The 17,339-nt window shown below is 40.8% G+C and overlaps 1 protein-coding gene across 1 annotated transcript; it reads left to right on the forward strand.

Annotated features, from left to right (window-relative positions):
• The first annotated feature begins 6,385 nt into the window (after nt 1–6,385).
• LOC124111265 (CD82 antigen-like) lies at nt 6,386–16,086 on the forward strand. Its single transcript, XM_046470913.2, has 10 exons — nt 6,386–6,488; nt 7,045–7,160; nt 9,013–9,118; nt 9,844–10,053; nt 11,785–11,859; nt 12,179–12,286; nt 13,003–13,065; nt 13,243–13,341; nt 14,263–14,346; nt 15,916–16,086. The coding sequence occupies exons 3-10, from the start codon at nt 9,053–9,055 to the stop codon at nt 15,985–15,987; spliced, it is 777 nt and encodes a 258-aa protein (XP_046326869.2). The 5' UTR covers nt 6,386–6,488; nt 7,045–7,160; nt 9,013–9,052; the 3' UTR covers nt 15,988–16,086.
• Nucleotides 16,087–17,339: the final 1,253 nt, after the last annotated feature.

Below are 17,339 nucleotides of genomic sequence, written 5' to 3' on the forward strand. Positions count from 1 at the left end.
CTTGCTTGAGGCCATGTGACTCTCTGACGACATCAGTGCAGACGTTCACGGAGGTGATGCGGCGTCAGGATGTTATTCCGTACGGGTCTCCTGGCTAGAATACCGGCTGCTCTCAGACGATTTCGAACAGTCTGATCCGATATTCATGGATCAGTTACTTATCTGCATAGTTAAAGACTTTGAAAACAGACACGCACTATTAGAACCATGCTTAGACACTTAAGCTACATGTTGACCGTTTTCTTATCATGTCAATATATACTCTTTAAAAAAAAGAAACTATGCATCAGGATTGCAACTTGGTTTATTTTTCGAGTTTACATTTAATAAATATTATAAATAGTGGGATGTATAGGTAAAGTATTGCTGTACAATATGCGCTTAACAAAAACAGGCGCAAGGACGTCCGGGGTAGGTGGAAAGTCAGTAACGATTATGGCCTCCTCGAGCTGCTATCACCACATGGCCATGGCAGCGACTGCCCACAGACGCTATCAAATTCCGAATAACAGCCTGGGGGTTGTTCTGCCACTCCTGCTCTAGCGCCACAAACAGATCCTGAAGTGCCTGTGGCGGTGGTTGGCGTTGACGGACACGACGATCCAGCACGTTCCACATATGTTTAATATGGGACAAGTTTGGCGAGCGGGCAGGCCAGGGTAACGTAGGCACGTTGTTCTGACGCAGAAACATGCGTTATGGGGTCTGGCTTTGTCCTGCTGAAAGATGACGCCATTGACGTTGATGAAGTGGGCAACGTGACGCTGCAGGATCTCGTCGCGGTAGCGTAGACCATTCAGAGCACCATCCATTCTCACAATAGCTGTCCGGCCTCCGTGATGAATGCCTCCCCACACCATAACGCTTCCCCCTCCAAACGGAAACACTTGCTGAACGCAATTTTCAGCGTAACGTTCGTTACGAAGTCGGTTCACACGGGCAGGTCTGTCAGCACGTTTCAGCAGAAAACGGGACTCGACTGTAAAGAGAACACGTCTCCATCTTGCTTGACGTTCACGGAGGTGATGCGGCGTCAGGATGTTATCCCGTACGGGTCTCCTGGCTAGAATACCGGCTGCTCTCAGACGATTTCGAACAGTCTGATCCGATTTTCAACGCAGTCCCGGTATTTGTGAGGCTGTTGACGTCTTCGTGATGAAACGGTCCCGCAGGTGTCGTACCCAGATGTAGCGATCTTGGCCAGGCGTTGTAACGCGAGGTCGTCCTGACCTTGGCCCGTCACGAACTTTACCGGTGGTGTAACGTCTCCACAAGTTAGAGATGGTCAATCTGGTCACTACCATCACCTGCGCCACAGCTTCCAGTCGGCCGATGGCGTTGTTGCGTTGTGCTTCTGATAGACGTGGCATTTTAACGGCTCGTTTTCTGTTTTTTCTGACGTGGTCTTTTAAACCTTGCTGACAGAGGAATTGTCACTACAGTTCAGACAGTTGCATGCGGCACGTTTATGGCGTGGCAGTTGCGTTTGGGTGAATTACTCCGTCGCAACGTCACAACATTACTTTTTCGGGAAATCTGTATGTTTACTCGAAAATTTAATGAATTGTAATGATTCCTTAGAAATAAAATTAAATTTCTACCATACAAAATCGATCGGGTCCAGTGTCATCAAATTTATGCATGTATAATTCTTTTCATGAAGAGTATATACATGAGATAAAATTCGTCAGTGTTAAAGCACAAGCCTTTTGTTGCGTGAAGAAAGGGAGATAATTCAAAATATATTGTCGTTTCTGACAAACCTTTTGAACAATATACCCGGAACATCGTTGCTCAAAGAATATGTACTGTGGTGTCTACATTTCCCAACTTTTAAAGTAGAATCGAGTCTTCTGGCATCCCAAAGAGCGTCATACGATTGGTGCTAAAAAGGTTTTTGATCAGGGTTACAGCATTCACTGCCTCAACTTTCAATTCCTTGTTTTGCCAGGTGAAAACTTGACTTGCCTTGACATGTAATGGTGACGGGTGGTACCGGCGGGGCACATTCCGCAAACATTTGTTATCACCACTGTTGGATAGTGTTTCATAACTCGTGCTCATGTCAGAGCCGGAATCTGCTAACGGTTGACATTTCTGAATATGGAAAGGGCTGTCTCTCTTTCTTATATCAGTTACTGTCAAATCTGTAATAAGTATACATTAATACACAAAACGTGCTCAAATGTAAAATAAGGCCGATTCTGTATCTTTCTGAAGCACTGAATTGTTGTTATCTTAAATTGTGTGTACAAGTAGACTTGAACCATAGCTTAGTTCTTAATGTTGAAACGTGTGTAACGCCACCGGCTGTGCTTATAAAGTTTAATAATGCAATCGGGGTTTTGTTCTATGTGTGTACACGTGCCATATATAACTAAAGGAATGTACATATATCATGGACATTCATTGTGTTGAAAATGTATGATGAGTTGGCTTACACAACGTTTGTAGCAACACACATTGTACTCTTGTTGGGAAAAGGGACTGGGAGGTGTTTAAAGCATTCGCTTGACACGTCTAATGTCCGTTTCGATTTCCCACATGTCCCAATGTGTATCGCCAATTTCTGGTGTTCTTCGGTCGTGCTATTGAAGGAATATTGCTCAAAGCGGCACAAAAGCATACTACCACATTCACATCTAGATGACGTCATTTGTTTTGGTCAATATACAGTGTACGGTTTACCTACCCAGGTGTATCAGCCTTGCGAAGACATTTTGATATGCCGTAACCAGTTTAATACTTCATTCCCTATGAATCACAATTTACCTATCTGATCCATTTAGTGGGATGTTTACGTATTAAGACTGAATCAAAAGACAACAGACGAATATTAGCACAATAAATTTTCAAACATAACATACATAAAACGCCACAGAATAACCAGTCGGGATTATCCGCAGAAACAAACGGACGCAAAAGGTAAAACAGCGGCGAAAACAGTATGAATGGATCCCTGGAACTTAATCCTGACATGAGGTGACAGCGATAACAGCAAGTAAGCCGCGGTCCACCTGCCGCAGTCGTCAAATTCCTATTTCGTTAAGTCCACTCATTCCCGTTAGTAATGTCATTGGTCTTGACAATTATATTGTTCTGTGATCATATACAAAGCTTGTTTTGAATTCTATGTTCTTAAGAGCATTTGCAACTTTCTAAATGAGACATACATGTTAGACTGTGTGCTTTGTCTGGTTGTGTCATATCCTCATATCAATACAAACCTGCGGTCCTCGGAAACCTAGTCATCAGGTCAAGACGGGAGATTATCAATATATCGATTTCGACTTTATTTACACACGATAAAGTTGGGTTATTCTGCATAAGTAAATAGCGAATCAATATGTAAACGAGTTACGCTTGTATTACATTCGATAAAGGTGACAGATACACAGACGTATGACTCAAGTTGCTTCAGAGAAAGACATGTCTGGAACCACAAAGGTCAAGTCTGATTCTGTTTCCAATTGTATTTCTTTCTTTCATGCGCTATCGTGTCACAAGATTTTCTGGTCCATCGATCACTTGATTGACTATTTTGTACTGCTGTTCGGAGTTAGGCAACACACTTACAATTTTTATGCAAATTGTGGTAGTTGCCTGTGATTCCGGTGGGGCAGAGCATACTTACCATTTTCGGGAACACCTGGTGTCATCTCTGATATTTAGTGTCCCACTGTTACAACCCTTAATGTAAAAACTACTCTTAATGTAAAGTGAGTGAGTGAGTATGGTTTTACGCCGCTTGTGGCAATATTCCTGCAATATCACGGCGGGGGACACCAGAAATGGGCTTCACACATTGTACCCATGTCGGGAATCGAACCCGGGTCTTTGGCGTGGCGAGCGAACGCTTTAACCACTAGGCTACCCGACCGCCCCTCTTAATGTAAAAAGTTTTACATTACATTACATTACATTAAGGGTTAATATCGTACATATTGCCCCTTATTGTAAAAGATTCTTCAAAACAAAGTATTATTGGAAATATAGGGTCCTCTTTGCTATTTTCACATTTTTTATTGTTTTTGCTCGGTTTCTTGTAATTATTCGTAATAAGCAACAGCGTGAGAAACTTAGTTTGCTCAGCTCTGAGAACAAGAGGGGCTATTAGAAGAATGGCAGGCTCGTTATTGAGGACATGCCAGTTCTACTCTGGAAGGTGATGAGCATCAGATCGTGATGCAAGTGGAATATCGTCAGCTGAGGATCAGGAGCTGGTGCTGCCGTCAAGGTCGAAGGTTAACTAAGCCTCAGGGTAATAACGGGTTGGCCAGGTTCCAATTCGGAACGTATTCGGGAGGTATACGGGTATTATAAAATATTCACTGGTAAGATATGTTGTTGATGTTCGATACGGAGAAAATATTATGACTATTATGTTTGATAAAAGTGGGTTTCATTAGAGATATATTATGTGTATTTACATACATCCAACGGGAGAGATCGACCTGGTATGATCGTAATTTCAATTTGTCGGGATAACTTCTAAACTACTACATCGATTTCCTTCGATCAGATATGTACGTAGGTGTAGCTACGGTGAATGCCATAACTTGGACGTGCATTTTGCTTTACTGTTTTCCTCCATGACATTTTTTAACAAGTGTGAAAACGATGCCGTTTAAGACATTGCAAATCGACAATGGCTGCGTTCTGAGGCATTGTTTGTCGAATATCAGGCCAACCTGATCTTCCTGGTCTGATGCCTCCTTTCCGTCGTCATGGTATAAGGATAGTAACGGAAATGAGGTTACCTTGTATCGAAAAATAACCTCTGTGACACAGTAAGGTTGATAGAAATCGGTTAAAAGGGTAAGGGGTGATAAACCCTTTTATAAAGCCTGCAGAAAGCAACCAGGTGGTCGTTGTAGAGAGGGAATCTAAACGTGATTAGGCATATCTAGACAAAGTAACGATCAATTAAATCTGCGACGTCTCATGAATGTTCGATAAGTATTATTTCATAGTGCTCATGACAACCCTTATTGTAAAAATAAAATATCATCTATCACTTCAACCCATAATGTAAAAAAGTTTTACTTTAAGAGTATTTTTTACATTAAGGGTTGCAACAAGGCTTAAATAATTTTTACATTAAGGGTTGTGACAACCCACTCATATCATTTTCAACACTATTGTGCCTTTTCCGCCCAACGGAACCTGTTTCGGCGGATAATAGACTGATTATTCCCTGGCGTTGGCGTTTTAATAATGTGGTTACACGTTTCTGATATGATGCCTGTTGCATTACGTTAGATGACTTGTGTTTTAGCGCATATATATAGGGGTACACATGAAGTGCTATCGAGTATGAGGTATGATTGAAGCGTTGGTTCGTCAAATCAAAGACCGGGTTCAATAGCCATCTGTTGACAATGCATAAAGCCTATGCTTGTTGTTTCACTCTATGACATTGCTGGAACAAAGAAGGCCTGAACCCATACTCACTCTATATAACATATAACACTGGTTTCTTTATATTTTCTAGGGGCGGTCGGGTAGCCTCGTGGTTAAAGCATTCGCTCGGCACGCGGAAGACCCCGGTTCGATTCCCGTCATGGGTGAAATGTGTGAAGGCCATTTCTGGTGTCCCCCGCCGTGATATTGCAGGAATATTGCTAAAAGCGGCGTAAAACCATACTTACTCATTTATATTTTCTACTTGTACGTCCTTGTTTTACAGACATTGATTCTAGTTCCCAATGCCACACAGAAAATGGCTTTCAGTGTGTCTACAGTTGAGAATTCGTCAACTGTACCTTATTTAATATATATATATATGTACCTGTGTTGGGCCCGTGAACATCCGGGTTCACGGGCCTAGTGGACATGGAGTACGTGAAACACTATTGACGAGTCCAGTTATACACATTCACTGTGGATTTATTTTATCCTGTGTAACCTGAGCCGATCTCGCAGAAATGCACGCCCCTACATCTTCATCATGACGCTTTCATTCCTAACATCCATTGATTGTCACATGTCACTTTGTACACATTCGTCTATTGCAGTCCACAATGACTATTTTGACGAATAAAATACTTTTAACAAAGCATGTGCACAAGAAATATGTTTTGGGTTTCTAAATAAAATTGTACATCCCCAGACAGTAAAGACTTTCCCAAGACATATCTGTACGTGTTACTTCTTCTGCCCGACATCCTAGGAACATAAATTTCCAAGTCCAATACATCTGGTCACACTAAAGTCCGAGGGTCTGAACTCAGAGAAAGTTTATGCAGGGCGTGGGGATCGTTAAATGAACAGTCGACTATGGATTATTTCACAGTCAACAACGTTACTACCTCAGACCCATTTCACATTGTGACAGTTCAATCACGCCATGCAATAATCCAGGACACCATATGCGGTGAAATGGCAACATAACTTAATCAATGTCAACTTGCTATTGCTGTTCGTGAGTACAGATACGCTGCTGTATTTGCCTCGACAACGCCGAAGATACAGGTAGCACTCAACAGGTGAGACAACAACCTTTACCTTAGAAATTATGCGAAAAGTCATGTATTCTCAGTGAGTTTGTCTCCTACGTGTCAACAATTGGTGGCCATATATATGTTCACTGTGTATTTGTGTTTAGATATGATTATGTGACTGCGTAATGCCACAAAAACCGACTATATAGTGAATGAAAATTACAAAATGTAATACACATAACAGTCACAGGTAATTATTAAGTATACTAACATGAACTGCATACGTTGGATTTAGGTTAACATAGTTTATCATGTAATTGAATAGCATTTCTTTTAATTTTATGAGAAACAAATAGTTTTACCTTGAGGTTTCTCAGATGATATATGATACAACTGTATATAGTTTGTCATGTGCATGCAAGTATGAACACTCCCATGTCACATCAGGTTCTTATGAATGACAAATACATGTCAGCCGTCCTGCATTACGGTTTTTGAGAAGTTTGTGATTTTTTATCCAATCTATTTTATATATGTTTTAAATTTTATTGTACGAAACATTGAACCCTGTTATCAAGTCCGTCTTTATATATGGTGCCAGACACCCCCCTACAAGTTCAGGTTCATCTCTTCACCTGATTCGGAGACGTCCGGAAGACGGAAGGACGACAGGCGAATAGACGTTATACACTTACTTGGACCATTGTTACTTGTGAGGTAAATGTTAGAGGTTTTGATGTTTATTCGTATCATGAACATGCACAAACATGTTATCTGCTTCAAACGCAAGGCCACAGAAACAACATGGGAATATACGTTCAATGGAATTGTGTCTTGTTGCATTAATATAAGTATATTGCATCGTGCACAGTAGTCCGTGTGTACGTACGTAAAACTTTGAGTAGGGTTGTCAAAGTGCTAAGGCTTCTCCACCTCTAATTGGCAGGATTGAATATTCAACCCACCTCAGAGATGCGGTAATGTGATGGCCCCCATGTTGATCTTGATCCATCTCTTCAATCCCGATACTCTGTATCCCATGGTTCAGCCATGGAAAATATCACCACAACCGATACGACAAAACCTTAGTGATTGAAACTTCAAACGATTTAGTTTTCGGAATGTCATTACTTCTGTGATGAAGCTATCGATAAGACCATTGCAGATATGAAATACTTTTAAAACGTGCTTCGTTAACACGTGTCTTGAAATTTTCTTCATTTAGAGGGTTACTTCAATTTGTCTGTGGAATCGCACTTATTGTAAAGACAAGATTATTCATGGACGACAACTCCTTTATTTATTACGATGCGACGTTTTGGTATAGAGCTGGTGCTTGACAACGATATAAGGATCTACACCGAACCGTCGGACCCTAATAGATAAAGAAGTTGTCATCCATAAAATATTTTGTCTTTACGGTTACTTACCAACCACTAAAATGCTAATACCGTAGGAATAGTATTGTGTTTTTTCCCTTTTTCTTCGTATGTTCCCCTTCCAAAGTACGAATTATAAAAAGGAAAGGACAATGAGAGGTGTTTTTTGCAATTCTTGGCATGCGTTTGAAGAACACGTGTAATCAAATTCATAGATCAATCCGATCACAGGAATAGAATGTAAGGGGTGAGAGCCCTTTGCACAATTGCGATGAAGAGACTCGTTGCCCGACGTTTGTGGACTTCGGAGTGGAATATATTGTAAAATAATTAGCAACCAGTTCCATCAACATAGTCCATCATAGTGAGGCTCAGAACGTTTCAGCAACTCCTCGTATGTTGTGTATGTGTATGCAAACGATGTCTCTGAAATTAAAACTTACCATTGACATTTTGAGGAAGGAAAATATATATTTCAATCCATGTGATTCTTCATACATACAATATGTGGTGATGTGGGAAAGACAAAGTCATCTGACAAGCGGCCGTCATTCATATTCATACCTGTCCTGGCCATACGGTGTTTCTACTTTTATATCAGTTGACATGGAGCACAAATATTTCATATAGGTGTAACAGTATTGTGTTACGTATATTTTGGCTTCACTGTATCGTGGCATTGACCTTCACTTTTGGAGTCAAGAATTTGTCCATATAAACCAATAGGAACTTCAAGTCATTTTCAACAAGAATATATGACATGTTGAGCAGAAACCCTTTCAAATATGTTTATACTTAATTAACAGTGCTGCTAAAAACTTCTAAACTGTCGATGACTTTATGGTAAAGGCAATTCCAGAGGAACCGGATTTCGGGTTTAACGAATCATGGGTATTCTGTAATAACGCTTTAGTTTCATATCCGCGTTCCCAACATTATGCGCCCAAACGGTAGAGATTCTGGAATAATGGGGTCCTGACTATCGAACATCCACCGTAAATAAATGGTAGTAACGTTGCATAAGCATTACCCAAACTCTTTGCTCGTGGCACGATCACACTTTACGAACTCTACAAATACAATATGGTGTCTTGCATGGGAAGATGTAACTGTTTTATCGTTTTATCAGCGAATTGAACTTCAGCCTTTAGCTCTTGCTCAAGTTGAATAAACTCATCTATCTACAACAGTTACAACTGGACTTCTTTTCCTACGACTACATATACAAAGATGGAGCTGGGCTGTTGTGGGAAAACCTTTAGTTGCCTCTTCATCTTCTTCAATTTCATCTTTGCGGTATGTACAGAAATTACCTCTTCCTTTTTCATGGTCATTTATTTTATATAAAACATACTTTTCAAACCCTAAAATGTCAAATAAATACATTTTATGAAATATATGTACATGGTTTGATTTTGCCTTTTTAATTTCTGGACTCTAGAAAACACACCTATATGTAAATATAAATAACTTGTTTGTGTTCTCCCTACTGTCAGTGAGTGGCTTGGACTCAGTGTTGTTTTGAATTAATTGAGTATCAATCTTGAATACCTCAACGCACAAGTATGACTTTTTCCAATGACCTTACAAATGATCTTTGTTCTAATGGGAGCGGAGGGATAGTAGGGATAGCAATGGAGTTAACATTATCAGGAAAACTTTACAGACATATGTTAAGCCATGCTGAAGCTCATATGAAGACTATTTCAAAAGTGGGCTCACGGCAATTGAATGAACCGACCACATGTTTTTATCATTTGGACAGTTAGATTCAATAATCTAGATTACTATACAACATACTCCTAATTCAGACTATGGGACATCCTAAAGCCTATTTCTTGTGTACCTTCGTCATGGTATGGTTGGATATTCCTAAACGTGACGTAAAACACTAATCACTCACCACAATACCCTCAGTTTTGTTCTCAGTCATAGATTTGCATGTTCGTGTATGTTTTCTGAATATATCACCCCACAAACTCTAAAAGTTTTACAATGTTAAGGCTCTTGACTCTTTTCAGGTTGTTGGGATGGCCACAATTGGTTTTGGAATTTTTATCAAGGTTCACCCTTCACCAACCCAATTCCTAACTCAAATTGAGCTGCATGGATATGAACAATATCTCAACAATAGCGCCTGGATCATCATTGTCTTCGGTGCCCTTGTGTTGCTTGTCTCATTCTGCGGCTGTGTCGGAGCTTCCAATAAGAGCGAGTGTTTGCTGGGAATGGTAGGAACAAAGAACATGTTATATGTCGTCAATATAGATTGACAGCAAAACACGGTTGATGATTCACCATATTATATACTGAACCGCAAAGGAAACCACCCCAATTAACATTGCATGAAAATTTGTCATTTATGTATCTGTGTACTTTTTGTCAAAGTTTCTAAAATTTAACAATACCTTGTCCGGAAAAATGAAATTTGATGATAAAAAAACAAAGCAGATGACAATAAAACCGATCGCCCAAACGCATCACGGCAACGGCCGATGCACGTGCGTTCCGTGCAAATTGAAATGCACATGCGTTCCCCTATTTATTGCCCTATCAAATTCCACCCAGATCGGATAACATTCATTCATTATTGAATGGCTACCACATGCCAAGATTGACAAGGAATCAGCGACACCCAGCCCTTGGACGATTGCAAGATGGAAAAACAGCCCGGCAAGTAGCCAATGCATTTCAAGTCCACGTAAGGTCCATATACAGGCCCCAGCAACGGTACCGGTACCAACACTACAGATGACCGACCACGTAGTGGAAGACCAAGGGTCACCACCCGACGTCAGGATCGTCAGATCGTGCGACAGCATCTTCAAGATCGCTTTGTAACTGCTGCGGAAACTGCCCGACAGACAATGTGGACACACCAGCGACACATTAGTGCGGACACCGTGTGTCGACGATTGCCGAGCAGACACCTCCACTATCACAGGCCACACCGAGGACCCATTCTGGAATCACGTCATCGCCGGGACCGTCTTCAGTGGGCAGCACAGCACCAGCATTGGCATTGCCGGCAGTGGAGAAGAGTCCTCTTCTCAGACGAGAGCCGTTACTGTATCTCGACAGCAGATGACAGAGAGAGAATCTGGCGACGTCGTGGGAATGTTATTCGGATGCTTGTGTTGTTGAGAGAGACTCATGGGGTGGTCCGAACATCATGGTATGGGGTGGAATTGGTCTTCCAGACCATCGGTCCAGAGAGAGGCAATGGTGTCACAGCAGACTCGGTACATTGATCAAGTCTTGAGACCACACGCCATACCTCATTTAGCACGTCGTCGCAACCACGAGTTTCAGCATGATAACGCCCGTGCCCACACTGCGAGAGCAACAAGAGACTTCGTCCAGGAAAATGGCATCAGAACCATGCAGTGGCCTGCCTTCAGCCCCGGTTTAAATCCCATTGAGCACCTGTGGGACGAGATTGAAAGACGGCTGAATGACGTTCGACCAAGGCCGACAACTGCAGCTGAACTTGCGTCAGGCGTTCCTCGGAGTGTGGGCTCAAGTGCCTATGGCCTTCATCAACCGCCTCATCCATTCCATGTATCGACGTTGCACGGCAGTCATCAATGCACATGGCAGACACACGGGATACTGACTTGTGATGCCACTTTCTCAGAGACTAGGGTTGTGTTTCACTTTCAGAACATTTGACACTTGAACCATTGATATGTCTGTACCACAGTGGATTATTTACAGGTCGTCATTATATAGCTGGAATAGTGTTAACTGTGACAAAAACAACATTCACTTACTAACTCACTTCTTTAATATGGATTTTCTTCCCAATATCCCACCTGTTAAATTTCATGTTATTTTTCAAAAGTAATTTTGTGTGGCGTTCAACCTTTCCAGTACACTGATGAACCAAGTTTCCGTAACTGATTATCTTTGTGTTTTCCAGCGCCAATTCGTATGCTGATAGTATACTGTAACTGTTTCAGTACATCACCTTCTCGCTGATCATCAGCTTCGGAGTTCTAGCGATCTTTATTTCCACAATCGTTTACTTTGTGCGGGTAGGTCTAAGCTACTTATACATTTTGTTGAAAGTCATTTTCGTTATCCTCGAATTTAATGTATAGAATGTAAGAACCATATTCAGGGCGAATCTAGGATTTAATCAAACGATCATAGAATATATTCCTTCCTACATGTAAGGTATGCCTCTTTTCACAGCGCCTTAATAGATTGAGCCACACTCTTCCCCCATCAGTTGCAATCCTAGCAAATATGTAGTCGCTTTCATTTGTTTCACATGAAGTGATCTTTCACAAACTTATACCTGAAGAACATGATCTCGATATCATGAAACATTATATGTCTAAATGTTTTCAGTTTGAGGACCTCGACCATTTCACTGGATCTCTTACAAAAACTTTGCAGACCAAGTACAAAGAAAAAGCTACCGAGTTCACAAAGCCTTGGGATTATGTTCAGAGTCAGGTAATATCTTTATTGTCAAGAAAGTAATGTACTGATATAGGAAGAGGAAAACTTTCCATAATGCTATGTTAACGAGGTTATGTGATCCTTGGTGCTCTTATAATTGCTAGGATGCCCGCGTGGTCAGATTAAATATTGTACTCAATATGTAGTGAACGTTGCAACTGAAAGCCCCATCGATAATATTAGCCCTATTGTGTCAAGAACAAAATCCTCTTCCCGAGGCAAGGGAGTTTAAGTGACTATAAAAGTCCAGTTTCCACATTTGCCGAACTTGAAATGTCGTGGATAGATCGTAGCTCCACCAGTACATCAAATAACTTGAGCAAGATGATTGAAAACGCATAAAACGTTTGGAAAAACATCTGTCGATGCTAAGTTGACGGTACACATTCTTTGCAAATCCTGAATTCGACCGAAATCTGCACGGGAGGATATAGATTTCGTTGCGCGACATTTTATTGGAATATGCATAGGCTTATTAGTCCAGCCCAATTATAACTCCAGCCTTGCTCGGTAACGTTGGGAACTGGACTTCTACAGTCAGTTAACTCCCTTTCCTCGGGAAGATGCAACAAAAATATAGATTCATAAACATTGTTCACAACTTATAAAGACCATTCATTCAGTCAGTTGTTATATTTTTCACGCTTGTAATAGACTACATGTACCATCACCGCTCTCTCTGACACATGTCAATGTCATTATATTTACAGTTCCAATGCTGTGGCGTATCCAGCTACAAAGATTATGATGCGGTGTTTACTGGCAATGATAAGGTGTGTACTATAACTTCGTTGACTTCAAAGAAGTATTTGCGAACAGTTCTAAAGGTCTGTCCCATGTTCAACACAACAACTCCCTTTTGTGGCTTTCTGATTGTTTCTGCATTTGTAATCTGGAAATAACATACAGACAGCCGACAGATTGTCATCATAATAAGTGTTATGTTAAAGGGTAAAGTGCCGCCAAGCTGCTGTGCATCCTCTGACAACGGCACTGAAGCTCCTGAGGCAGCAAGCAGTGAGTCCTGCCCGAATGATATGTATTCTGAGGTAAGACATGGATGTTCGTAAGATGATAGAGAGAATAGAAGGGGTTTATCTTAATAGTTAACAATGAACACCTACCTTTTACATAAAAAAGTGATCCGACTTTTCCGAATTAACTCTTCTGTTGTCACGCCTGCGTCATTTACATCAAAACAGCTATATATATAGGTTTGTGACTACCCATAGAATATTATGTACATTTAGTATTCTTACTGCCACGTCAAATTTGTATGATACACATTCCAATGTCATTCCAATACTATCTATATTATGCGCTGTTTACTGTTATATGCTGTGCAGAAATATTGGTTTCTTTTTGACAAGGTCGTACAACTAAATGCGTTAAAACTCATGAACATGATCGCATGAGGTCACCAATTGATTGATTTTAACATCTTCACCAAAGTGGCCTTAACACATAATATTGACAACCGTGTCTGTCATTTGCCACATTGGTGTCCGCATTACGTCATGTGCTATGGTACACATGTGGAGGACAGTTCTACATCTGACACATGATTGACCAAAACGATATTCGTCGAAATTCCAATTTCGGTAAATACACCCCAAAAATCAAACGACATGACTTATTTGAGTAATAAATCATAAATAATAACTTCACTCGTCCCCGTCAAATACCCGTGTACTTCAAAACGTATCCGACTCGATTTCTCTATTTGTAACAAAACAGATATCTAACGATGATTCATTTAGTATTGTACATATCATATGCCAGATATGATAAATGAGTTACCCATGTATGATAATATGATCATATCATCAAAAAAGGTCCACATATAGTTCTTGTGTTGTATGTTATGTTTACCACACTGTTTGATCACCGGTTTACACTGCATGCATGCGAACAGCTTGTAAGATCTTGATAAAGATGATACTCATGTCTCTGTGTTTACAATCTTGCACGTTTGCTTTGGGAAACTTCAAGCCATTCTAAATGATTACAGCAGTTTGCTTCTTGTTGCTGAATTCTTTATCATTACTTTGGCAGTAAGTATTTTGTTACGATTTCACGTCAACTAATCTGTTTCAGGTAATTAGCTAGGGTTTCAACCTATTACTTTGTCGCAAATATGTCAATATCAAAATAGATATTTAATTGTATATTCAGTCGGTCAGATGAGCCTTCAAGTCATATGGTTAAAGGTTAAAATGGTGTTCCGAACAATGTCATGGTGACAATCCCTTCAAATGTCTCCCACGTCATTGGTATGTTCAACGAGAATGGTGTACCGAACAATGTCATGGTGACAATCCCTTAAAGGTCTCCACGTCATTGGTGTGTTTATCGAGAATGGTGTAGCGAACACAGTCATGGTGACAATCCCTTAAAATGTCTCCACGTCATTGGTATGTTCAACGAGAATGGTGTATCGAACAATGTCACGGTGACAATCCCTTAAGATGTCTCCACGTCATTGGTATGTTCATCGAGAATGGTGTAGCGAACACAGTCATGGTGACAATCCCTTAAGATGTCTCCACGTCATTGGTATGTTCATCGAGAATGGTGTAGCGAACACAGTCATGGTGACAATCCCTTAAGATGTCTCCACGTCATCGGTATGTTCAACGAGAATGGTGTAGCGAACAATGTCATGGTGACAATCCCTTAAAATGTCTTCACGTCATTGGTATGTTCAGCGAGAATGGTGTAGCGAACAATGTCATGGTGACAATTCCTTAAGATGTATCCACGTCATTGGTATGTTCAACGAGAATGGTGTAGCGAACACAGTCATGGTGACAATCCCTTAAAATGTCTCCACGTCATTGGTATGTTCAGCGAGAATGGTGTAGCGAACAATGTCATGGTGACAATTCCTTAAGATGTCATTACGTCGACCCGTGAAGATCCGGGTAGGGAATAGGTCTTCAGCAACCCATGATTGCTGTAAGAGGCGACTATGCATGTTGTCAGAGGCAACTAACAGATATGGTGGTCAGGCTCGCTGACTTGGTTGATGCATGTCATCGTATCCCAATTGCGTAGATCGATGGTCATGATGTCAGTCACTGGATTGTCTGCTCCAGACTTGATTATTTACAGACCGCCGTCATTTAGCGGGAATATTGCTGATTGCGGCGTTAAACAACAAACAGATAACCAAAACATCAAAATAGGATCACGAGAGTATTTGTACAGATTTTCTGGAATGTAAACTAAAAAAACAATAATGCTTGTTGGTGATAACTATACATGTGCTGTGAATTGTAAATTAATGTCATGTAAAAATCTTGTTACATTTGAACGGTGATTATTTGACTGAAAAAAATGCCCTTTACATTGATACATTCTCGAGGTTAGTTTACAGATCTGGTGTATCTAATTGTGTTTGTCAAATCATCGTGAAAACCTTTTGTTGTGAACGACAGGGACTATGCTGTCTTATGAGAAAAAGCTGTATGTCTCCAAAGATGCACTTTGAAAACCACGAGAATAAGATTGTACCACTTTAAAATAGGTGAAGAAATAACACCATAAAATATTTGTCTGATAACGCTATAAACACTGAGGTAATTGTTTGGTAATGGAAGGTTTAATGTCTGTTTTTACAGATAATCGGGATCATCATTGCTGCATGTCTCTGCAGAGGAAGTGGCGAAAAAGATAATTATTCCACGCTTTAATCTTTTTTTCTGCAGATGCTCTTCCCATTTAACCAATGAGCATAAGACCTTTCATAGAAAATACGAAAGTATTCGTAGGGACCAACTATTTGATTTTGAGGAAGAAGGGTGGGTGGGGTGGGGTATGGTGATGGTGGTGGTGCGGTGGGGTGGAGGGTATCCTGGAATAAGATGAAGTGCGGGTCAAAATAATTTGTTTGAACTGATGCAGTGGCAGTAAACGCATTCCGCCCCTAATATGGATCCAAGCACACAACGCACTCGTATACTAGATGGTTGGTCCCTCGATATAACTTCATGTGAATGTGTTAATTTTAAATGCTACGTAATTACAAGGTTGGGACTTATTGTACGTCTTTCACTGTAAATTCTGTATCCACCTTTCTCGAACAGATTGCGCATAAACAATTGGAAGCATGGACTCTATTTGCAGAATTGAGTACATAAGAAGTCCTGAGATCATCTGGTCGTGGACTCGAATACACATTCGCACTATTTTATTTCTTGGTTTGTCAGCACCACAGCTGAACTTCCATATAGTCTTCATGATTTCTAAGTTACTACTCAAAGCAGCATTAAACTCACTTCCATGCGATAGTCACAATGTCGAGGAAACAAGCAGTATCGACTATGTTGGTTGGTTGATTGGTTGGTTTTTTAACGCCGCACTCAGCAATATTGCAGCTATATGACGGCGGTCTGTAAATAATCGAGTCTGGACCAGACAATCCAGTGATTAATATGACGAGCATCGATCCACACAATTGGGATTGATGACATGCATCAACCAAGTCAGCGAGCCTGACCACCCGATCCCGTTAGTCGCTTCTTACGACAAGCATATTCGCCTTTTACGGCAAGCATGGGTTGCTGAAGACTTATTTTACCGACGAGTTATTTTAACTAATTGTGTGAGGTGTGTACTGTAAACGTTAAATTAATAAAGCATGCTTTCAACAGTTGTTGTTGTGTTACTTTCATGTCATTCTTATAAGCCTTAGATGTCCGGCAGATATGCATATAATGATATGGTTAGACTCATACAGTTACCCAATGCCACTAACGATACATATCAAATGCATACGTATATGTACATGAGCTATATTCATGTTCCCCTCGGGGGCACGGGTGGCCCAGTCGTCTGAGGCGCCGCAATTCGCTGTGCAGAGTTGCGTTCCTTGGCTATGCCAGACACCTGTGATTTTGGGTTCGAATCCCGGTTCGCCCCGATTATATTTTTAGGTTTGTCAACACCATACCCGTGCTCTTTGGTTTAACCAAAGTGGTAACCGTCGAAGACCTTCGTCACTTCGGGCTTTCCTCCAACAATAAGCTGACACGCCGAGATATAA

This window comes from Haliotis rufescens, unplaced genomic scaffold (genome assembly GCF_023055435.1).
Source record: "Haliotis rufescens isolate VD_foot unplaced genomic scaffold, xgHalRufe1.0.p SCAF_6, whole genome shotgun sequence".
NCBI classification, from domain to species: Eukaryota; Metazoa; Mollusca; class Gastropoda; order Lepetellida; family Haliotidae; genus Haliotis; species Haliotis rufescens.